General features: G+C 37.9%; 1 protein-coding gene across 1 annotated transcript in view; it reads right to left on the bottom strand.

The window, feature by feature from the left end:
- LOC131060776 (uncharacterized) overlaps nt 1-25,985 on the bottom strand; it is a 191,640-nt gene that overhangs the window by 21,480 nt on the left and 144,175 nt on the right. Inside the window, exons 4-5 of the mRNA XM_057994166.2 lie at nt 13,213-13,328; nt 12,959-13,013 (exon numbers count right to left, since the gene is read on the bottom strand). Coding sequence (XP_057850149.1) covers nt 12,959-13,013; nt 13,213-13,328 — 171 coding nt within the window. The remainder of the gene's footprint in view (nt 1-12,958; nt 13,014-13,212; nt 13,329-25,985) is intronic.

Here is a 25,985-nt window from a genome sequence, read left to right as displayed (position 1 = left end):
TTCAATAGCTGTAAGCAATAGAGCAAGATATCTTCAAGGTTCTCATTCTATCACATTGACATGAAAGATCGCAGGAGTGCAAAGGAGAAATCATCCAACTACCTCAAGGCACTAGACCATCAAGGAAGGACAACCTACATGATAGAAAGATGTTTTACAATCTTGAATTCCCTTCGGGAATCCAAGAATCAAAGTCAGTACAATGAGGAGCTACATTCAACCAGTTGCATCATTCATCAAGTATGTCAAAAAACGAAGGAGGATCAACCAAAGTCATCACAAGACCTACATCAAACATGATTGAAGAAGCAGATCGCTCAGAAGAGTTAATCAAAGTTTGTTTCTCATCATCATCATCACATTGAGCAACTGAATAATGTTGAGTATCAAGAGATATCTTTCAACATCCCTTCGTGATGATGAATCAAATCAAGTCTACAAAGTGCAAGATTGAGGTCGCAGCCCAGTCATCCCTTCCACCCATCAGAGAGGTCCACATCAGCACATCCTGATTCAATGAATCAAGCTCATATATGAAGGCACAAACTCCAATGTACCTACCGTTGTTATCTATTGGTCAAGCCAAGGTGTTGTAATCATTTCATTGGCCAATTTGAGTTTGTTGTAACAAACCCTAATTAGGGTTTCATTGTAAAATCTTGGCCATTGATGGAGATTCAATCCTGGCCATTCATTGTAAATGAGCTCTCTATAAAACCTCAAGTCTCTCATTTGTAATGGTTAATAGCTAATAGTGGATAGTTAGTAGCAAAGAAATAGGAGAAGAATAGAATAGCAATTAGAGTAAAGTAGGAGGAGAAGGCAGAAGTTGTTGCCTAAGTTGTAAATGAACTCCATTTTCATTGGAGTTATGGTGAAGTGTGTTGTTTCATTACAATGTGCATGGTTTCTTGTTGGATCTTCATGTTAGATGATAAATAAATTAAATTGAATGGAGGAATTTGTTGAATGTATTCATCTGGAATCCGCCTAGTCCATACCACTAGCCTCTTACTGATTGTAAGCGTGCTTTGTGTGGTCAGCTGGAATGATATGAGCTTAACTTCAAATCGTTCTACATTCATTGCTTATGCATTAACTTGAATGGTGATCAATGTTTGATATATTTGAAATATCCTAAGAAGATTGCACTGAGCTTGTGTCAAATTGTTCAAGTTGATGGTGAGACCTCGCTAAGTAGGATTCCATCTAATCATTCACTCATCTTCCCACATTCTTAGGATTAAAATAGACTCTCTCAACCCTTCATCTTTTGCCATTTTTTTTAAACTCTAGCTAGTTTGGGATCAAAAGCATCATCATATTGTAACATCAGATGATTTAAGTTCCAGCGAATCAAGCATTCAGGCATTCAAATGTAAGTCCCCTTGTGATTCTAGCGTAATCACATCAACCAATGGAGCTTATCCACACGTAGTGACCCTACATTCATGAACCTTGGAATCTTCTCAAGTGATCCTTAAGCTAATCTTCAGCATTTAGGAGATTTTGTTCAAGAGAGGATAAGATACTCTTGTGTATTTTATTCTATGTTCACATGTGCATATAAAACACATCAACATGATGGAGGTCCCGCCTTATGGATCAGATGGACGATGTGGTGGGACCAAGAAGGGGGAAAACCCATGCAAACCACTTGATTAAACTAGTCAGAGAGGTAAGCACCTAAAATGATAGCACCATGCTTGAAGAACTCAGCCTGAAAGCCTTCCTCGTCAGCAACCCTACTAGTGTTCATGGCTCTCACCGCTTCCTTGATGATGGTGCAAGTGAAGAGATGGCAGGTGGAAGGGGGGGCGGAATGGATGGGGAGTTGGTCGGGAATGTTATAGAGTGTGGAAATATGGGAGACCAGCAGGTTATGATCCAACTCGAGGGGGAGGGGGGACTGACGGGGGAAGAGAGTACACCAAAAGGTCTTGGGGGAACAGAAGACTTTCCATGGTGCATTATGCAAACTATCAACTATCATTATATCAATCCTTATTGATAACCTCTCGCTGGTATCTGCATTACTTCATTGATACTAGAATTTGTCTTATTATCACTATAGATAAACTGATCATGGTGAATTCTATTCGCTGCTCATAATGGAGTCCATGCGTTATCTTAATCTTCTTTCCAATTCCTTTATCGTTGTCTTTCGGGTCTCCTAATTTTATATCAGCAGATATCTTTCATGTCTATAATGCTTAATGGTTGCCTAATGAATTGCAAGCTATCCTTAAAGATAATACAAGGAGCTTTCTCAATACAAACAACATCGGATAGAGTCTTGTTTTGGGACATCACATCATTGCATGTTCTATCATATGATGCTCTTCAATGTTCCCTAGTGTTTCATCATTGCTTACTCCTTATTGGACTTATAGTGATCATCATGCTGCAAAAGTCGTTAGTTGAAGAAAAGACGATGATAGGATGACCTTGCCAACTATCCAGGAAGATTACATTTGACTTGGGTTACCACACAAATGATGACCAACTAAAGATAAACCTAACAAAAAAGGTAAGTACAAACACTAAGTTTCGTGTGCAACACTTTCATGCACATCATTCCACAAAGGGATACTAGAGTACAAGTTGTGAGATGATATCATAGAAAGTTGTCCAACTAGACAATCTATGAAAAGGCTGGACAAACATTCCACAACATGATTGCCTTTGGCTTTCGCTATTGATTGCAGATTATATTTGCTATCTCCATGCTTCACTGCAACATGGTATTTGATTCCTCTCTTAGCTGCAAGGACATGTGTGACTAAATAATTTCAGTTCAATGAGAAAGAAATTGTACCACAGGGACACATCCCCCCTCACCTTTCCCCCCCCGTTTCTAGGACGGTAACGTCCCCGGGATGCAAGGAAGGGGCAAAGACCACCCTTGCCAAACCGCCATTGATATCAGGATGCCGCCAAGACGACAACGATGGTAAAGACCCTGAGACATCCAAGGAACTCCCAGGAGTCCCCTAACCATCCCAGGGATGCCTAGGAGTCTCCCATAGCCCCACTTAGAAATTTGGTCCTTAAGCAAAAAATGGTGAAAATTTAGTGAAAATGTGATTTGTAATGAAAGTTTCTGAGGTTTCGGAGGCCTTATTTTGACCCCAAACTGCCACCCCCCATTCTTATTGTAAACACAATCATTGCCATGTTTTTTATGCTTGAGTTTAAACTTTACTTAGTATCCTAAAGTTTCATTTGCAATTCTTATACTTATTCTTGGTTTGCTCCCAAAGTTCCAAAACCTGCCCACCATTGTTAATGTTCAAATTTCAATGCAATCATTTTCACATTTTAAATGTTTATTAGTATAAACTTTACATAATGTGCCAAAGTTTCATTTGTAGTTCTTATACTTATTTTTTACATATCTTTTTATAACTAATTTTTCAAGCACTACAAACCCTACATACCCTAGCAGTTCTGGAGGTTGAAGGAGACGACAGAAATTTGAAATGTTCAATGATTAAGTGGATTAAGCCTTCATGCACAATGGGTTCTTTCAGCGAGGCAAGAAGATAAAATGAAAAGGAAACCAGCTGATTGTGCCAAAAGTGATTGAACAAAATAAAAAGAAATCCAAACATAGTAGTACTTGAGAGTAAAGTAGCGCATGATCACCTTGGCTATGTCTTCCCAGATGATATTGATAGACTTCCTATCATAGCCTCCGTTCAACCTCTGAACTAGTCTATCTTCCTCCTTCCCTTCAAATAATTTTTGCACATCTTTTGAGGCCTTTTTGTCTCTAAATATCTTACACTCCTGCATCAATAAACCGGTAATCTCAATAATAACAGCTTCAGTGATTACCAGCTCCTTCCCAAAGGCAAATAAGGTGCACCCTTTCCAACCTTTAATGAAGGTTCTAGAAGCATGAGGATCATGTGAGTCTTCCCAAATATGGAGTGAGCCCCCCTTCTCCAAGATTCTCCACACCCGGGCATTCCTCTTATATCCATCGCATGACAAGAGTTTGAACCTACTTCTATCGCCTCCCATAATTACACTCACTAGCAGAAGAAACAATTGAAATACAGCCCACAACCTACCCCATCAACTAAACCATAAGAGAAAAATGCCCAGATTTTGTGCGGGAATAATTAAATGCGGAAGCATTTCTAAGAAATCATTAATGAGAATGACCATATGCACACAAAACATAAGAGCAAAGGCCTTTCGAATGACAAGGCATAAAAAGAAATCATCTGCCAAATCCATTCCGTCCATGTAAAATATCACGATTAATAATGCTTTTAACATTGAGGGGAAGGGAGTCATTAAGACTCCATCTTTGCTCTGCAATGCTAGGGACACCAAGGTTGCCAAAAGAGTCTGCTAGCTTATTGCCTTCCGCTAAATATTAGAAATGTGGCATCCCTCAAAGAAACTAATGAGAGAAAAGAAATCTTTTATTCAGTTCTTAATGGACCAACTTGGCTTTTGAATCTTCTTTAAACATTGGATGATATTAAGCGAGTCTCCTTCAATCCAAACTCTTTTGTGGCCCTGAGAATGAGAAAGTTTAAAGGCATTATAGGCCATTGCCACTTCAGCTAGGTGACTAGTCTAGATTCTCAAAAGGAGTGCCACCGCTGAAATGAGCCTTCCATATTCATCTCTCAACACTCCCCCACAACCTGTAGGCCCCAGCTTCCTCTTGGTTGCCTCGTCAAAGTTAATTTGATCCAACCACTAGGAGGAAAGCACCAAACCACAATGTCTCTAGAGTTTTTAACTTTCTTAGTAGGAATGGAAATATCAAAGGCCAAACCCCGACTTTTGGCAACCTACAAATCATAGTAAGAAACAAAAACTTTTGGACCAAAAAAGTTAGAATCAAAGACCCCCATAGAAAAAAATTCCTTGATAGCACAGCAAAGTTTGAAAGACACAACATCAAGATTAGAAAATGAATCTCTAAAAACTCTATTATTCCTTTCCTTCCACACACCCCACGCAACATGGGGAATAATTAAGGACCAAAGGAAAGAAAGTGCATGGTTACAAGAAGGGGCAACCCATTGAAACCATACGTCACCAAAGGAAAAAGGATAAACCCAACTAAGGTTCCACAAAACAACAATAGGAGCCCACACTTCCCTAACAAAGGAACAACGGAGAGAGCTTTCAGAATCCATGACACAAAAGGGGAATCTGTTAGCCAATGCAAAACCTCTCTTACAAAGGTTGTCAATAGTAAGAACTTCAATTTGAGCTAGGAGCCAGAAAAAAATATTTACCTTAGGAATAAGCTTCGAGTTCCACAAAGAGGCTCAAAAAGGAGGGGGAGTGAGGCTCGACCAAAAGAGAGAAAGAAGAAGCAACCGATAAATTACCTAAAGGAGTGTAGTTCTAGACCACTTGATTAGGAAAGGGGGAGGCCAGGATGTGTTGGCATGCCCCGCCTTAACTTCCCTAATAGCCTACCTTTAAGGAAAAGCAACTAAGGAGTATATCTATACTTTCAAAAAATGTGTTATTATATCAAACTTCACAATTTTATGTCATCTAACTTGGACCCAGACAAACAAGGAGAAGGTGTTAAATCGATTTTAACATATGCTAGCATTCTAACCCAGCACAAAAGCATAAGCTGATGCATGCACCGTGATCTCATCATTGATCAAAAGAGAAAGGAATCTCATTAGTGATAAAGGAAGCGATCACATTATGTTTACAACCATGAGTTGGAAGACAAATAATTAAGGCGTGGACGCTTAAGTTAACAAAGACCAAGTTAGTAAGATAATAAGCACAAGGGAAAAGCAATAGACACGAAGGAAAGAGTTCCCTTTCAAGAGGCACAACCCCTCGCGCCCTCTTAAGGGATATATAGGCTGAGTTGTTATGCCAAGAAGGGCATTAGGTAGTCATCATCAAGATAAGAAGAAGAATCGTGCAAGCAAAAGCAATAACATCATATACAAATAATAACACTTTGCAGATTCATACAATTATAAGCATTGGGATCTAAATCAAGGGTTTCGACACTTGTGCATTGCTAGATATAATTCATCCTTTATCAAATTGTGATTCTAGGGTGGATTAGGGAAGATCCAAAAGGGGACATTACATGTGCACATAACAAGCTTTGAAGAACATGAAGGCCTAGATCCACAACAAGAAGATTCTTCCAACCTCCATCTTGGATATAGTCCACCACCATACTGCCAAAGAATCTAATTGCCAATGCCTTTAAAAGGGAGCGCCCATGACAAGTCCTTAATAGGACAATGACCAATCCACCAATCGTCCCAGAAGCTAATAAGTTGACTATTTCCAAGGGACCATCTTTAGCCTTTAGAAATGATGAGCTTAGATTTCAAAAAAAAGTTCCAAAGCATCAATCCAAGTGGGTGATCGAAGACATTTATAAACTAATTGAAGTTGGGAGGGCTCAAGACATACTTACTAAGCATAATCTTATTCCATTCACTATTTTCAATAAAAAGCCCCCAGAGTTGTTTAGCCATAAGAGCATAATTAAAATCTCTTAATCTTCTAATTCCCAAGCCACCGAATTTTTTAGGCTTACAAACATGCTCCCAAGCTAGTAGTTGTAATCTTTTTTTCTCCTCAGTACCAATCCACAAAAATCTCTTTAGAATTTGCTCAATCTTTTACACAATTTTTGTAGGAGTTTTGAAAAGACTCATAGCATAAACAGGGAGGTTCTAAAGAGTAGCCTTGATAAGTTGGACTTTCCCTGCTTTGCTTAGAAGAGCTCCCTTCCAGCCAGCTAACTTTGAATGAAATCTATCAATTAGTCCCAACCAAAAAAAAATTCAAGACATTATTACAACAAAGAGTAAGGCCAATATACATTGCAAGGAGACTTTCTACTTTACAATAAAGAATTCTCAAGATTTTCCTCTGCTTGGAATCAGGAGTAGTAAGGAAGTAGATGGAGCTCTTTAGGAGACTAACATTTTGACCAGAAGCAGCTACATTATTGATTAGAATAGACTTAAAGATTCTTGGCCTCCCGCATAGAGGAAAGACCAAAAATTAACATGTCATCAACAAATTGTTGATAAGAGTAGATATGCAAATTAGAGGAAGGGAAGAGACCTTTAAGGAACCCATCATTCACAACCTTCTACAAGTATTTCCCCAAAGCCTCAAGTATGATGATGAAAAGGAAGGGAGAGATAGGATCACTATGTCTTATACCTCTAGAGCTGTTGAAGAAGCCAAATGAAGAACCATTGATAATCACTGGGAACTTAGGAGTCGAGAGAAATTGCCATATAATGTCCTGAAATTTACCATCAAAACCAAAATCCTTAAGCACCTTAATGAGGAACTGCCAATTAAGATGGTCATAAGCATTCAAAAGATCAAGTTTAAGCTGGATACCAGCTTTTTTATTGATCTCAAGAGAGTGAATGTTCTTGTGGACAGTAAAAAATCGAATCCAAATTTTGACGCCCTAGGACAAAGCCATTTTGCTGAGCCGAAATGATCATTGGGAGGACAGATTGCAACTTGAGAGCCAGGACTTCAGAGAAAATCTTATGAACAAAATTGCAAAGGTTGATAGGTTTGATCTTATCAAAAGAATTAGCACCAAGGGACTTTGGAACAAGCACAATGAAGGTTGAGTTTAACTCTTTAAATATATGTCTATGACCAAAAACTCCTTATCATTGAAGACATCTCTCCACCACATCCCAAAAAGTTTCAAGAAAAGCTAGGGGAAGCCATCGGGGCGAAGCTTTGTTTCCTTCAAAAGAGAAAACAGCCCTCTTTTTCTCATTTTCGAAAGGGATAGCCACCAACTTCTTGTTAACATCCTCCACAATCAGCTTAGGGATGACGCTCAAAATATGATCTTCATAGATAAGATCAAGGATCCCACCAGAAGTAAGCAAAGTCGAAAAGAAATTAGAGGCTGCCCCCATGATATCCTCTTCATTTTCCAAAATGACCCCACTGCTATGAATATATTTGATACGATTAGAAGCCCTATCTTTTACCCCCACTCTTCAACCAAATAGCTCTTGAGCACTACTTCCAGAAATCTTCCTCCGTGGAAATAATGTTGTGGAGATAAGCAAGAAGAACATTTTCCTAACCCTAAATATGAGCATCATACTCGTTTGCTTGGATGGTCCTCTGAATATCTTCTAGCTCCTTTTTAATGAAAGCTTTATCCTAGAAAATTTGGCCAAAGGAGGCTTTGTTCCACTTCTAGACATTAGATTTTACGAAACTAATTTTTTTAACGATTTTATACATAGCAAAGCCATCAATTCTTACATTCCACCACTCCTTTATTCTATCTCAAAAATCTAGGTGCCTTAGCCACATCATTTCAAACCTAAAAGGGAACATCTTTTTTCTACCCAAAATCTTAACAGAAAGAGAAATAGGAAAGTGATCAAAGCCAAGCCTAGTAAGCCTAAATGAGAATAGGAGTATGACACAAGCCAACCAGAGGAAATTAGGGTCCAATCCAATTTCACCTGAATAAGATCTATCCCCACATGCTTGTTAGACTGGGTGAAGGAAGCACCTTGAAGATAAATGTCCAATAAGGCCTATTCATGTATGAAATCCATCAAAACAAACTAACTATCCATAGGGATTTGAGAACCTCCCCTTTTTTCATCTTCTTTGAGGGGGGTATTGAAATCCACCATAACCAACTGACTAGGTTTAGGATGAATGAACTTGAATCTAGTAAGGTTATTCCAAAGTCTTCTCCTAGCAATCTTATTGTTAGGGGCATAGATATTCGATGTAATCCAAGAAGTATCATCCCTCAAATGCTTGAAAAGAGTAGCAACATGATTAGATTCCCTCAAAGAAGGGAATCCCCTTAACCAATTTTGGGTTCCCAAAAATAACAATACCACCTAAAGCACAATCAACATTAGAACTATGTAGACAACAATCTTTAAAGGAGTTCTTAATTCTTTCCAACTTATCACTTTGTATCATGGTGTCTTGGATAAGAAACATATCAAGATTATGATCTCTAATCAAATTTGATATGAGATCATGTTTGTGAGGTTTATTCAACCCTTCATAAAAAATTTTGAGGTGTGCTCCATCTCTGGTACAGTCTTTTGGATACCTTCAGCTATTTCTAGATTACTTTTTTTCCCTTGCTTTGTTGCAAATAGGGTCTTCCCTTTCCTCTCAATTTTGAACCACAATCAGCCTTCTACCTATTCCTAGTAGTAACCCCTTGAGAAACAGTTGGCAAATGGGTTTTTCTTCCATTCTTGGATTTAGCCATGATAAACGATGCCTCTTCTGACTCGTCATGGATGGAACTCTAAAAGCCCTTAAGCTCTTGCGAAGAAACAATCTCAAGGGAAGGTTGAACAATCTATGGCATCTCCTTAATCTTAGGTACAAACCTCTATCGTTTAGCCACCAAAATTTCACACTTACCCTCCTTGGAATGGAGATAGGTTCCAAAGATAGGAATAGAAATAGGCTCATCTAAACCAGCCCTATTATCTACGAACACAAACTTCTCAACAAGCTAGATCAAAACAAGAGACTCAAGAGCTCCCTGAATCATAGCATTCTCAATAGTGGGCAAAGGAGGGAGCTCCTCCTTCCACGAAAAATCCTTAAAAACCATAGCATCCAAAGTATTCGAAGCCTCCACCAAACCATCAAAAACCCTCTAGGAAGAGAGTATATTCACAAGCTTCTCAGCATCAGACTGATTGTCACCAGCGGCTTGAACACAAGGACCATCCATAAAAGGCTTATCAACAGCAAACATCTCCTTCCAAACTTTCTTAGAGGGCATCTAAGACTCAAATGGGCAGCTTTTTGCCCAATGGCTTGCCTTCTTGCATAAAAAGAAGGCAAAGGGAATATATTCAAACTCAACCTTCTAATTCCAGTCCCCAAGCTTGGAGTTAATCTTGATAGACGAAGGAAGATTGTAGGATTGCTCCACATTAACACAAATGCGGGCAAAGACAAGTCATTTTCTCGATGAAGTCATCTCATCAGTAGTCAAGAGCTGACTAAATGAACTCACAATTCCTTTAAAAACTTCCTCATCCGATAATTCCATTGAGAGTCCAAGAAGCTTGACCCAGATAGAAACCACATTGAAATAGCATCAGCCAAGTTGAAACCAAGTTCCCATTTTTTCAGATCTAGAGTCGACTTACACCACATAGCATAGCCCACAAATCCTCTTCCCAGGAAAATAAGAAGGAAAAAAAACCTCTAGCCATGGCAAAAACATCTACTTGGCCTTTGGTTTTCCATTTCTTCTTAGTGAAAGAACGAACCAAGTCTATGTTTGGTTGAGGACCTAGAAACTTGCCCACTAGAGACATTTCCATTAAGGAAACACTCTTATCAATCAAAACGCCGGGAATGGAAATAGAGAACTCACCTAAGCTACATTTGAGAGATTTTGGATTGGAGGGGAGGAGATTTTATTTTTTGGCTCGACACCAAACAGGGCAGATCATTTAGTATTCCCAACTGAGCACCCAGAAAAAGACTAGTCGAAAGAGTCCACACCAAAGATCGAAACATCAGGGTGGGTACCCTTTGACGTACTACCCAATAGAGGAGGGACCAAACAATGCCCTATTGAAATCACAACTTGTCCCATCAACTTCACCTTTCAGGTATGGGGAGATAGGACCCTTGAAAACTAAAGCTTGAACCCACTTGGCAAGACAGCAGTAGAACAAGCACCAACCTTCGCTTCACCATCAACAAATCCATCGCCAACCACAAATCCTGCACCAAAACCGCCGCCATTGGAGCTAGACAAATTCAAAAAATTGTGTCCTACTCTTTCCAGGTTCAAAAACTCCACACCACCCGAATAAACCTCCATTTTTGAAAATACAAATGTTAAGCAACAACTCATCCTTCGAAGGTAGTTAGTGAACTCTCTAATGTTGAATTCGACAAAATGAACAAGGATTGTATTAATCAGCCTAAGGACGGAGTTTCAATACTAAAGGTAAAATGGTCAGTTGTAGTTTTTGCTCTACCTGTGAGGTTTTGGACTCTAAATTGAATGTCCTTGAAGATACTTCAATTTACAACATAGCATACTCAAGTGGTGCAAAAATGAAAATGAGAGGATGAAGATGAGAATGACTGCCCTCTAGAGGCAGGTTAATGATGATGTTTCTAGGGCCAATGCTAACATGAAGTTTCCTAATAGGAAATGGGCCAATACCAACAACCTTAGCATTATGCTTCATAAAAAAAATCTAAAGAGGAAAGGGCAGGCAGTTGTTGCTGGTTCCAGTAAAAAAACTTGTCTTAAAGGTAGTTTTCTGTTGCTGCTCATCTATTGTTGGTCCATTGTGGTCATTGGTTTTTGGTGTTGTTTCAGCTTGGCAAACTCCATTCCTCATGGGATTCAATTTCTTGGAGTTTTTTTGTTGGGGCTTTTTTGTCTTTTTTGCTGCTTCATTGTTTAAGGGTTTGGGCCCTTTCACAAACCAACCTTTACCAATAATATCAAAAACCAAATTGATTAATTAATCAATTAACTAAATATGTACTATAAATAAATAATTTATATTACTTAAAAGGAGCACATCATAATAGCAACTTCAATATATTTTTCCCTTTAATGTAAACACCGGGCAGGGAGATAGAACCCATTTAAAAGTATTCTCTATCACACCAAATCATTATCTATGCCTAGTAAAATTCTATCGATAAATTTCATATACATCAATCTGTGAACCTGTAAAAGCTTGTTTTCCATGAAATCATTTTGCAATATGATCATAGCTACCTGACGTGCAAAAGCCTTCTTGAGTTGTAGTGTTGGCCATCTTGTTAGAATGAAAAAATGATTCAACCAAATTGCCTTTGATGTATTTTCAACCTAACACTTTGCAAGTTTGTCATTGCAATTTTTTGGCCAAGTAGAAACATCCCCAAATCACCATTTCTGCTTTTCAACATAATGAATCTAACGACACATTGCCATTGCTAATTTTCAATTTGCTGTGGCATTCAACATCTTGTGTTTTGAAAAGATTAGTGGCCAAACACAAGAAAAGGAAAGGCGATAAACAATGATAACAACAAAGGCCAGCTCAAATTACAACTTTGAGAATGACCAACTTTTTAAGATACGAGTCAAACATAGGAATTTCAGAATTTGACAGGTAACAAGTCCAAAATTGAGCATGGAAAAGGGATGAGAAATTTTCTTAATAATACATTGTAATGACCCCAAAAAGGAACTCCTAGAATAACATGCTGTGCCAAGGTGTCCCATGTCAAAATTCTATTATGAATTAAAGACATCCTATTAGGATAGTTGAAAAAGTTGGGGTAGTCATAATGCAAAAGCACCAAGATTTGAAGATGTACAACATCCAAGCAAGGCTTATCAAGGGGTATATTATTGTAGGACATACAAATAGATAGTTATAATTGAGATGTGATTATATCTATGACATCTAATTATCTAGAACTAGAAGATCCTAACCAAATGTCTAGATGAAAAGGAACAAAATGTCATGTTTGGAAATTTGAAGTATGTGGAAATGTAGTGCAATACTTGGATTTCTAGTCTCCAAGGATCAAGATATTCTTTTAAGAAACACATATATGTAAGTGGAAGAAATCTTCTCAAGACAACGTAATAGGTGGGACAAGGATTTAATAGAAGAAAAGATCATCACAAAAAAGCCTTGAGGAAAAACTAAAATACATTTTTTTATTGAAAAAATTACTCTTTAATATTATGCACCTTGTAATCATAAGATCTTAGTCAACTAAGTTACCACAAAAGATTGATATTATCACCAAGGATATTGTCACTGAATATATCATCACCAACCATCATAATATAGATGGTAGTGATAGTGCCACAAACAACATTTAATTCTAAAAGCATATTAAAGAAAATGCAAGCTAGTATACTATTTAGAAATTAGAGAAATAAGCAACATACTGGATATGTCTTTGAAAAGAATATTAAGTTCTCTAGGGATATGAGGCCACCACCCCTGCAAGATAGATGTTGAAATATGGTAAACATGGCTCGTCGAATACAAATCATGATACAACAAAGCAATCACGTGAATGTAAAATTGACAGAATGAAAACAAGATTGGAACTTCCACATAATTTATTGCCTATTTATTTTTATTTTCTAAACAAAAAAGATTGTTCAAATCTAAAAGGTGTACCTCTACAAACAAATACCTGAAATCAGTAGACGGATCTCTTCCTTGCCAGCCCATTTCCTTCCATTGTTCAGAAATTAACCCACTAAATTCTAGTTCTGGAAAAGCGGCATGCCACAGTTCCTTTAGTGCCTCCTATAAACAAGACAAAGAGTTAGCTATGTTACTTGATAGAATGTGAAACTAATATCACCAAATTCATGTCATCTTAGTTTACTATTTGTCTATCTAATCTTCCGTAATAAAACTAAAAAAGGCATATTGTAGCATACAAAAGCAGCCCAAATTATTTTAGATAAAACAGAGATTATTAGCCCAAAAGACACCAAGCAAAATGTCAGTTGTCATAGACAAAAAAGGAGCTTTACGGTGGGAAAATTACAATAATCAATTACTAAAAGACACATAAGAAAACTAATATAAAATAGATAAATATGCTATTTTCAAACTCTTTTAAAAAATAAATTGGAGGTTTTTTAAAGACCACTGGCCAGTATATATACACAATTTAAGATCAAAACATCAAACTCTTTAAGACAATAAACATAGGATAGTAATAATTTAACAATAAATGTGTTAGCATACTTAGAAAGAGAGATAAATGGGAATTCTCAAAACTCTAGAATTAGCTCAAGATTTCTTCTTCCATAAGGTATATGTGCCCTTAGATATACTTTGATAAGATCCAAATACCCAACAATAGAAAATATTTAAAGATGCCAACCAATAAGCATACCATAGAGATCACACAACACAAGATGTTTACCAAAGATGTCCCAATATCCAATAAACTAAGATATAGAATAATTACCCTTGAGGTAGGGTAACATCAAAGAATACTCCTTAGGGAAAACACCCTTGCATTCAATATCTCCTAGATGAGATCCAACCCAAATAGAATACTCCATGTACTTGACATATCCTTCAGAATGATATTCATCTACTGAAAAATAACTTCCTTATAATGTAATGGGAGGCTAAACTCATCATTTTCACATAGGATGACTAATTACCCAATAAAACTAGTTCCATAAGTTACCCATTTGAGCGAATATAACTAAAGGGAATGTGTGCCACATCTTAGTTACTCTACCATCCCATATAGACCATAAAATCATATGCATAGGTAAATAACATGCCATCATTTCTTGACATGTTTCATCCCTGAAACATGAGAAGAAACCAAATAATAAGACTATCAAATCATTACACACTTGATTCCATACTTCATCATCCAACCATCCTAATGTGACTTGGGTGGACAATAATTGTCGATGGTATCTTTCATTAATTGTTCTTGCATATTTTGATGGGCTACTCAAATTCCAATCATATCTAGAGTTGTTTTTCTTTTTCTTTTGTGTATAGCCATGGTGATTGCTCCTTTGATTCCATGTATAGCATACTAACAACTCCTTGGAATCCCTATACATCCAAATTTGTTGCTCCTTTGATTGCACGTATGCCCATATTTATTGCTCCTTTGATTCCATGTATAGCAATGGTGACTACTTCTCGGAGTCCCTACATGTCCATAGTTGTTGCTCCTTTAATTCCATATATGACCATAATTGCACATCACAAATGTCCATAGTTGTTGCGCCTTTGATTTTGTGTATGAGCATAATTGTGGTTCCATATATGCCCATAGTTGTGGTTGCTTCAATGCTTCACAACCTGCCTCCATGGATTTTGTCTCTTGTGGTGATGTCAATTTCTATATACTACACCATCTATTTCCTTTTCTACTAGTTTATCGTCTTCAACATTTCCCTCTCCTATGTTTGTATCTTCAACCTTTTCTTTTGCTCGTTGCTTTGGCTCATGAGCTCATGAAATGTTTGAAATTTGTTCACACATATCCAAGTCCTCGTATTGTCTTCCAATTCATGGAAGGACCTTGTAATGTGTTGGGCTATTTTTTTTGTCATTATAACAAATGTTTGACAAAATGCCAAGAATTCATAATTGCTAGGTGTTGTCCTCATTTTTGTTTCCAAAAGTGAAGGACCACTACATAAAGTTTTTGTGAAAAAATGAAAAAATTTACTCTATGGCACACTTCTCGGGGCAGAATTTTGACTAATCCTTGGACTGGCTTAATCCTCAGTCCATCCTTGAACTACGTTTCGAATTTCGTCAAATTCTGGGTTCGTTTGCTATGTCTTTCCTTCAATTTCGGGTTTTAAAATCCCGACTGCAAGTGGAGAATTTTCTTCAAATTGCAAGTTTTAATGATAATCATTGTTTTGGTCTTTGTAGTGGAATTTTTGGCTTATTACATGTGCACTTTTATTCAAGGATGAATACTTGTAATTTGTTTTAAATTTCCCTTTTATTGTTTTTATCATTTTTATTGTTTTTTGGTCTTTTTTAGTTAAAATAAGGATTTTTTGGCTAAATTACAAGTAAACTTGTAGTTTTCTCCAAAAACCCTTACTTTAATGGTTTTTACATGTAATAGGGATTTTAAATCCCCATTACATATGTGCAAGCAAGTATAACTTGTTGTAGGGATTTTATTTCGCTTTTACAAGTAAAACTTGCATTTCTCTCCAAAAAACCCGATTTTACACATAAAGTGCATTTTTGACATTTTTAAACTTGCAGATTGTTCCAAAAAACCCGAATTTGCTTTGTAAGTGAAAAAAGTCAAAAATAAAACTTGCTATTTGGCTAAAAAATCCTGATTTTGGCTTAGTAAGTGAAAAAGTGAAAATAAAACTTGTATTTGTCTCCCAAAAACCCGATTTTCACATGCAAGTGTAAATTCGAACTTGTTCTTCTCTCCCAAACACCCGATTTTCAGTTGGAAGCAAATTTGTTGAAGTTTTCAATCGATTTTCGTGGAGATCTTCTAGGAAGGAGAGGCGTTTTGGTTTCTACCCTATTCTTATGCATTTGAAACCACTTATCACGCCATTTGGAGGTTGCATTTACTGGTTTTTTGCTTCAAATCAGCAACCACGTGTTTCCTAAATGCCACATTTTGGGGGTTTAAAACTCCATCAAGCTGCAATCTCCTAGTTCGATTTTACCTCTCTCACCTAGGCGTGGAGTTTGGGATAAGTTTCAAGTTATTTAATGAGCCATCCAAGATTCATTGGTTGCCACGTTTTTTTCACGTGATTCCTTTGGCTGCATATTGGAAGGGTTTGATGCCACGTTTTCTCCTCATCCTTGGGCGTTCAGCTTTGACACTTTTATGCATGGTATTCCCCTAAGGATTTGGCCCTATTTTCTTGCATCTATAACCACGTTTTTTCACAAAAAACGTTTTTCCAAAAACGTGGCAAGGGTTTGGGGATTTACGGTTTGTCTCTATTTATTGGATATTCTTCTCCATTCCAAGTTTGTTGCATTTTTGGAGAAGCATTTTCAGTTTGAAGAAAGATATGTTCTCTTTCCTTTCTTTCCTTCATTTTATTATTTTCTTGTTTTCTTAGTTTTCTTTCTTAGTTGCAGTTTTGGAAATATGTTGTTCTTCCCCCAAAAATCGGTTTTTGTGAGAGAAATCTTCCCCTTGATATACAATTTTCGAATTGCATTGTTTTTCCCATATTTCCCTCTTTACTTGTATTCGGGATTTTTAATCCTGATTACAAGTTCGCTGGAAATTCTTGTTCTTCCCTTACGGTTAAGGAATTTAACCATTTTTGGTTAAAATTCTAAGTTGAAAAGTGTGAAATACCCCTCCCTTTCAAATTCGGGTTTTAAAAACCGGATTACATGTTGAAGAGTTCTTCCCATTTTCATGAAAATAATATTCCTGGATTTTCCATTTCTATTATTTCATGTTTCCCATATCCGTACTTTTCATTTCCATTATTTTCCGCAAGTCAAAATCTCATTTTCCATCCATTTCTCCATTTGCAATTTTACAAGTGTACTTGTATTCAGGTTTTAAAACCCCGATTGCATGTATGTTCTTTCCAACTTGTATACTTGCGAAAATTTCCCCAAGATCCGAAATTGGTCAAAGTCAAGATTTTCCCATTTCCATATATTTCCCCTCTTCCTCTCACAAAATCGTGAAGTTCAAGAATCGAAGTTTTTCCCATTTGGACAAGGAAGAATGATATTTGCAACTGACTATGATGTTGCCTTAACTCTTTTAAGTCTTCATCACAGTATTCCAGGTTCACAATCAATGTCAGATTCGCCGGCATCCCCAGCTCCAAAGAAGATGAAATATAAATATGACAAATATCAGAATGAGGTAGCACCTTCCTAGGTTTCTTATCCTTTGGATCGCATCAGAGAGACGGAAATAGGGCACGTTGATATGTCAGAATTCATCAACAAGGTAGAAGATCCACAGGATAATAACTTGCAGCGACTGTTGGACAGCCATATCCACCATGCATCATCTTTCCCGGTGGCTGCCCTAGAACCTGAGTTCGTTCTTGCCTAGGCCCATCATTTTGACAAAGAGTCAAGAGTCATCAAAAATGATGATGGCGAAGCTATAATCCATCTTGATGCAGATACGATCGAGAAGGTCTTTAGAATACCTCCTGCATTTGTTTATATGGAAATCTCCAAAGAAAGTACAGCGGAGTATTATGTGAAGAGGGAAAAAGATTGCAAGCGACACATCAATAGGTGGATCCAAGAGCCACAAGCCTCCTTCTCAAGCTGGGCAAAGTTGTGTCGCTGCGATTTCAAATGGGAGATAGGAGACACCATAACTCTTCTCAGCAGGATGATGAGCCTTGAGCATTCCAATGTCTTTGAGCCATGGATGTACCAGTTCATCATGTTCATAAGACAGTCTCATCACATTTCATGGGGAGAAGTCATCAACGATGCCTTGTGCGAACAACTTGCAGCAGTTCCTACCACCATGACCTTCTTCATGAATTCATATTTGGTATATTTGGCAGCATCCCTTAGACACTTTCCAGGTCTTTCTACCAAGGGTATCGCTCACTTATACCAGTTTGGGAGTATTATGACCAGTTGCCGTTGAGACCCAACAAACTGCATTTCAGAAGAGTCCAAGATGCATTCTTCGGGTATTTCATGTGTCAGTTTGATAGAAATCTCAGGAACAAGAGAGTATCAAATGAGGCATGGGACAAGGTGTGTGAGTATGGATGTTTGTCTCTGCAGTTTCCCACCTTCACCTATATGAGGATCGGATGCTATAGTGGTCAGCCATATATGCTTTCCAGATACCCAACTGATAAGATCATTCTTATGGAGTTGGGAAGACAGATCGTGGCTGTCCACACTTTTTAGTCTGCTAGACACAAGGTTGGAATGGGGATCTCTACCACAAACCCATTGAAAATTGGTCGATATTCCCTTGTCACATCTGTGAAAGCTAAGGCCATGGAGACTGAACTACAAGAAATCAAGCTCAAAAGGTTTAAACCTAGAGCTGATTTTGATTACAGGGGTATGAAGGAGAAGATCAAGAAATCCTTTGTGCATGTGCATCGCATTGAAGACGTCTGGGTAGATCTCCGCACAGAAGCCGAAGTTCTGAAGATGGATTACTGCAGGCTCACTGTTGAGCAAATTGTTGATTTGAACTTGGTGGATATCCCACAGGGGATGATTGATGATGGGCACATACTTGATCCTAAATACATTTCACAGAGGGTTGAGGAAGCTCCACTTCCTTTGATCCAATGGTCGCACAAAGAGTGCATATCCATCCTTAGGAGATTTCAGCCTATCTTGGCCAACACCAACGCATGGCTGAAAAGTAATGCTGTTAGACTTATAAAAATCAAGGTTGGTAAAGAAGATGATTCTACGAGGCCTCTTGGACGTAAGTCTGAGACTCGGGTTGACAACAAGGAGGGTGCATCATCTTCAGGCACAAGGATCAAGTTGCGAGTCAGTCGTGTAGTAGTGCTTCCTCCTGAGGAGACGACAGTTCGTGGGAAGGAAAAATCACGATTCCATGTTCAGGTGATCGATCTGGATAATCCAGAAGAGGGGCAGCAATCTGATGATGCTCCCAAATCTCCAATTTCAGACTCGCCTCATGAGATCATTCCTCCAGTTTCCATTGAGATGCCTCTTTCTCCTCCTGATTTGCTTGTGGATGAGTCTCCTCAGAATGCTATTCCCATTTCAGCATACGAGCCATCTCCTGATCCTCAACAAGAGAGTGTGTTGGAAGTTCCTGAGGATATTCCTACTTGTATCCAGTTATCAGAAATTGATACTTCCACTTCTGGTTTTGAAGAATTCATGAGGCAATCTTCATGCCCATTGGTAACTGAGAAAACTGTGGTCGTTGTCCAAACAGATATTCCTCCCAGGATGACCACAGTGATTCAAACAGAAACTGCTTCTCCTTTGCCTACGGCTGCTACTGGAGGGGAGTTAATGACTTTGCCTCAATGGCTTAGTTCTTTTACTCCGAAAAGGAAGAAGCAGGAAATCTCACCTGATGCCTTTGATTACCAACAATTGAAACAGTCTGGATCCAAAGTTGCTAAGAAGGTCAAGACTATCTCCAGAGTAACTATTGACAGCAACAAGATGAAGGTAGCTGAAATTGTGGAACCTATTGCAAATAAGCCACATGAAGAAATGTTAGCTGCTGATTATAAGGTTACAAGGATAGAGTTGGGTAAGCAGACGTATGAGGTCATTAAATATGATGCTCAGTTTTTTGTTGCTTCATTGGTGCAAAGGTGTGATGAGCTTCTAGCAAAGAAAGACAAGCTAGAAGAGGAAAACCGACAACTTATGGCAGCCGTTCACAAAATTACAAAACCTGCTGCTGAAGGGAGTAACTCCATAGGTTCTTCTGGTTTCCAAGAATCAATTCGTGGAGTGGAAAGGGCTGCTCAAAAGGTACAAGGACTGGATTCTTGGGTTGATCAACTTCATGATCTATGTGCACAGGTAATTAAAGACATTTTTCAGATGATGTCTAAGTTGGAGACTGTTGAGGAGAAACTGGATCAGACTTCTAATACTTTCAAAAAGAATTTAGAAAGTGTTGAAGAAAGTTTGACAATCTGGCGTACCATGCCCCAACAACAGCTGAGTGTTCTACAGGAGCATGCCATCATCTCTTCCAGGGTCATGTACTTGGAATTTGAAGAACTCCTGGAAAACAAGACCCTTGTTCTTAAATCCCTCATTGAGGAGATCGGTGATGCAAAGAGATTCCGGGACGAAGTTTTCTGAGATATTGTCTCACATTTTGAAAGGGCCTCTTGCAACATAGTAAGTTAGGATGGAGAGCTGATTCCAAAACAAGAAGTTCTTGCTGATTTACAAATGAGGATTCATAATGAATGGAAGAGCGAACAATTCTCGGCCGCTTCAATTCAGACATTGATGAAACACCAAGCCTTTCTACATGAAATCCAGTCTATCCTGGATAAAAACAATTTTGCGTTCCTCCGATGTCATGACACTATTGTGAAGACCATGGTTGTTGCCAAGAACACCCATGAACCGAATCCCGAGAAACTACAAACGAGCATCCAAAAATTTAGAGGATTTGTGTCTTCACAAAATGCAACTTAAGTGTTTTTCAACACTTAGTTGAATTTTCCCTCTTTTGTAATCTTTAGTTGTAATTTTGTTTTGACAAGTTACATGTAAAAGTATTTTTTGTAAAAAGCAAGTTACACATTACTTGCACTTTTGTAATTACATGTAAAGCAACTACAAGTTGTGTCCGATTAGGACTGTAGTTGGAATAAGTCTTAGTTAGTTATTGAATAAGTCTTGGTGGTTGAGAGAATCTCTCAAGTTAGTTAGGATCCTCCCACCTTTTTCTCAAGGCTCCTCTTCTATAAATACTTGAGGGGGTCTATTGTAATCTTTATCTTTTTGGAAAGCAAGCAAAAACTCTACCAAATTTACAGCAAAAAGTCTTTGAGCTTATGTATGTGAATTGAAAGTTTTTGAAGAATAATAAAGAAGGATTACTCAAGTTTTGAGTCTTTGAGCTACATGTTTGAGTTTGAATCTTTTTATTTCTTCCATGCAAAGTGTTTCTAAAGGAGCTTAGTCTAATCTGATTTGAAGTCTTTGAGCTGCAAGTAGAGAAGATTAATTAAAATAGGAAAATCTCTAGAAGGAGCAGCAAGTCTTTGAGCTTGCATCTATTCTTGAGGAAAAATTATTGTTTGACAAGAAATAGCAGCAAGTCTTTGAGCTTGCATTAGTTCTTGTCTTTGTGTTGAAAGAATAGATTATTCCAGTCTTTGAGCTATTGTCTTTTACTCGTTGTAAAATTTAGTATAGCAAAGGGTAGATAGGACTTCACATAATCAAGTCTTTGAGCTTGATATTGCTGTCCCATCCCGAAGGAAGTGACGGAAGTCTTTGCGCTTTCAGGAAACTTCATTTCCTTTCTCTCATTTCACTTGAAAGTGATTACTGCTGTTCATATTCAATCGCTATCCTTTTCTGTGAAGAGAAAAGGATATTGTCTTTCTTAAAAATAAAATAAAAAAAGATTGCTGTCCCATCCTATTTTATTTTCAAAGTTGTAGTTAGATAGGGGGAGCCTTCCCTTAATTAGGAGAGTTTTTACTCATGTGTTGTGGTTGAAACCACAATTTTGTATATTTCCCAAAGTGTACAAAATTTTCAACGAACACTAGGAAGATTTCTATTCACGTGCTTCAAGCCAAACAATAACTGCTGCATACTCCATTATAAAAACTACTAAATAATTTCAATAATACTGATATAGATATGATAGGTCCAAGTTTCCAAATAACACATACATGATTAAGACAACAATAAGGTTGATTCCATGTGATAATAAAGCTGTTTGAAACTGCAGTTACAAGCTAATATAATTTCAGAATTGTACCTGTTGAGGAATATATGTGCAGTCCAAAATACATTAGAATAAAAGGCGACTGACGTACAAAGTATCGACCTCCTCAAAGAGTAGCGCTCCCTTCTTAGAGCCTCACACCCCACTCGGAACTTCTCTTTTTTAAGGAACAACTAGTGAATGACTACAAATGGCACCACAAGTCTCACCTTTTCCTAAATACATAGCATTCACTCCTCACACCAGGCAGCTATTATTGGTGCATATGTCTTCCAAAAATCTGCCACTTTCATACAGGTGTGGCCAATTTCTTTGTGTCAATGCTTGTGAACTCCTTCCATACAGCCTGCGTGCTTCTGAAAAGTGGTTGGCTAAAGTATACAAATAAAATAGCATACTCGCAGACCTTCAAGTTCTTGATCTCAATTAAATCGATCAGTATTTGCAACACAAATGTTTTCAATAAGGTTTTACCTACAACATAAGCCTACAATGGAAATTTCTTTTATTTATTCAATACACTTGTGAATCCTACATGAATACACATATAGATCGGATAGGAGGGTTTTCATCCCTGAAACAAATTCCGCTATAGGGTTTCCATCCTAGCTAAAGGTGAATAATTGCTCACTTCTCCAAAATGGGATTTGTAAAATAAAAATGCCATGAATGATTTTTTCCTTTTCAATTCTCCCTTTTATACACCTTTTACAAATATAAAAGAATATTATTTTCCATAACCTTTTAATTCCTGCCTAAAGTGGCCTTTTAACTCAACTTTACCTTTGGGCCCAAAACTAAGAAACCTTTATGACTCCTTCTAACAACCCCTTTTTAAATAATTAATTATATGTTGTCTTCTAAATTTTCACTTTACAACAACTTAAATATTGAATTATTTAATAATTTAATTATTTTCTGCCACAACAACCAAAGTTAGAAAAATATTAAAATAACCCAAAATATGAATTCTAACCACCCCATCAGTACCTTAAGTGTATAAGATATCCATCTATATGAAAGTTGGCACTCTCCCAAGATGATAGAATTCTCAAAGTGCGGAGTGCTTCCAGAATGTTGGATCTTCACACGAAAAATACCATTGTACTCATCTTGGCTCTAGGAACTATCTGCCATTGTCAAAATATCTTTCCAATAAAGCTAGCATTCTCCAAGAAAGTGTTGGAGTATTGTCATTGACGTCAAAGGAAATATGTGAGGACATCATGTTACTACATAAGGAGGGTCAATGGAGAAGTTGTATGCTCAGCTGTATTAAATAAAAAAAAGGAAATCAAATTAATTTACTTTATTTTGGGCAAACCCCCTCTCTACTTGGCACAAAATTTAATGATTTTAAAAATTGCCTTAAATAATGAATTCACATTTATTGTGTGGGCTGACCCTAGATATTTGTGTGCCCTTCCTTGCAATTGAAATTTCAAATAAATGTTTTTTTTAAAAAGGCCAACCCTTTTTTTTGGTTTGCGCATCCATTTATGGGGAAGGATTTTTAAATTTTATTCCTGCCTAGGCCGACCTAGAAAGAAGAGGTGCATTGGTTGGTAGAGGGATACATTTGTTGGTATAAATAAGAGATCATTTTGAGCTTATTTCATCAAGCAATTCCTTGGACATTATTTCTATTCATAGCAGATATAGAGCAGACCTTGGAAGAAGATATAAGGTGAATGTTAGAGCAGAATTGAAGGTAAATTATTGCAGACCTGAGAGCACAATTAAAGAACAAATTATTGCAAATCTACAAGCAGAAAATATTGAAGATTACAAGCAGATTTCAAGAAGCTTTTTGACCAGATTTGTGGAGGATGATCAGATTTGATAAGCACTTATCACTTTATTCTTTTGGAGGTTGGTGCCCCGTTTTCAAAGGGAATGGTGTCTCTTGCTGAGTTGGTGCTCAGTTGTGGGGATTGGTGTCTCTAGTGGGTTGGTGCCTATGAATCATCTAAAGGGGATTGGTGTCTCTTGTGAGTTGGAGAGATTGTAATAAGTTTCTAAATGAAAAGCGTAGTGGTTTTCTCCCACAAGGGTTTTGTTGTGACCATTTCACACATCGCCCCATCGCAAATGGGGACCCCCTCTTTTTGCTCGTTTTTCGCTCGTTTTTCGTTTCGCTTTTAGGATTTTGTTAGTCAGACAGTTGTCTGGATTTAGGGTCAACCCTTAGGGTTTTAATTTCTATCTTTTCAGGCCAAAATCCAGTCGTTTTGAGGGCTTTTGAGCTTCCTTTTCGAAGGATGCTAATTTTGAATGCAATGAATTCGCCAGAATGGTCTAATTTTCAATTGGAATGTTGATGCAAAGCTTAAATTTGTCTAAGTGTTGGAGATGAAATGTGAATTTTGTCCGATTGAATATTTTTGACCAAATTTTGACCTTTTTTGATTTTGATCCCGGGCATTGGAAATGATTTGTTTTCGCCGTGTGAAGTGATAAAATGTGTAAAATCATGTTATTTTGGCCTGTAGGAGCAAAATCGCTCCTGTCCCTCTGTGAAGGACGGGAGCTCGTTTTCAAATATCTTACTGTCCCTGCAGAGTCAAGATGAATTGCGAATTGGAAGTAATGGAGAAAGGCGAAATCTTTCCATTGAATATAAATTGAAGATTTTCATGAGCACAGAAATGCCTCCAGGAGAAAAATCGCTCCTGTCCCTCAGTGAAGGACCGGAGCTAAAAATCCAATTTTGCTTTGTCCTTGCGAGATTTCGACGACTTGACGATTTGAAGAGGTCCAAAGGAAGATGTTTTATCAGATGAATATAATTTGAAATGCAAATATGAAGAAGAATGGTCCAGAATGCTAAAATCGCTCCTGTCCCTCAGGAAGGGACCAGGGCGAAGTACATTATAGGCTCCCGTCCCTCTCCCAAGGACCAGAGCGATACTCTTCATTGGGCAAAATCCAGGCCAAGATCAAGACAAGTTCATGTTTGGTGGCAAGGAAGACGGTGAAATGAACTCATTGAATATAAATTGAATATTTTGAAATATCAACAAGGGTCCTAAAGTGCCTAGTTCGCTCCTGTCCCTCGGGAAGGGACCAGAGCGATTTTTGTTATAAATGATTTTTTTTGCCAAGTTGCAAACGATTTCAAGGCATGGATGAATGGAAGGACGCATTACGAACCCGTTGAATATAAATTTGGAAGCTAGCAAAGTGAAATGAAGACCACAAGAGCAAGTTCGCTCCTGTCTCTCTCCAAGGGACCAGGGCGATACAGTGAGTATGTTGTTTCTCACTCAAGTTCAAAACCGATCCAAGTCAGGAACAAGGAGGCAAAGGACGTTTCAAGACATTTTTAATCAAACACAAGCATCAAGGTCGTCACGTTGGAAGGATTTGCGCTCTAAGACCCCAGATCGCTCCTGTCCCTCTCCAAGGGACCAGAGCGATATTTCCATTAAGGCATAGATTTCAAGAGACAAGCAAATATCAAGCTACCCCAAGGATCAAAAGGACGTCATTACACGCGTTGAAGATAATTGTAAGTTGAAATAAATAAGAACAAGCTCACAATGATGAATTTCGCTCCTGTCCCTCAGGAAGGGACCAGAGCGATGTTGAGTATATTGATCAATTCATGCAAGAATTACGTTGAGTCAAGGCTTCACAAGGTTGTAAAGGGTTCAAGACGTCTTTTGAGGATGACATGCAAGAGTTTTGAACGTCCAAACGTTATCAATCAAGCTAAGGAGTCCATATCGCTCCTGTCCTTTGGACAAGGACCAGGGCGATCCCATCAAAAACACTCATACTCCTTCGAAATTAAGTTAAGGCGAGGATGGGCATGGTAAAGGACGGCGTTTGGAAGACATCACAACGAAGATTGGAGTTAAAAGTTGCTAAGATTAAGGAGAAAGACATGGATCGCTCCTGTCCCTCTCCAAGGGACAAGGGCGATGATCTTCTAAACGTCCAAACACTTCATGAAAGTAAGTGGAACGAGCGTAGAAGGAATAAGCAATGATGTTATTCACCTTGCGATGGAA

This window comes from Cryptomeria japonica, chromosome 10 (genome assembly GCF_030272615.1).
Source record: "Cryptomeria japonica chromosome 10, Sugi_1.0, whole genome shotgun sequence".
In the NCBI taxonomy this organism is placed as follows: Eukaryota; Viridiplantae; Streptophyta; class Pinopsida; order Cupressales; family Cupressaceae; genus Cryptomeria; species Cryptomeria japonica.
This window is presented reverse-complemented; position numbering and strand designations above follow the sequence as displayed.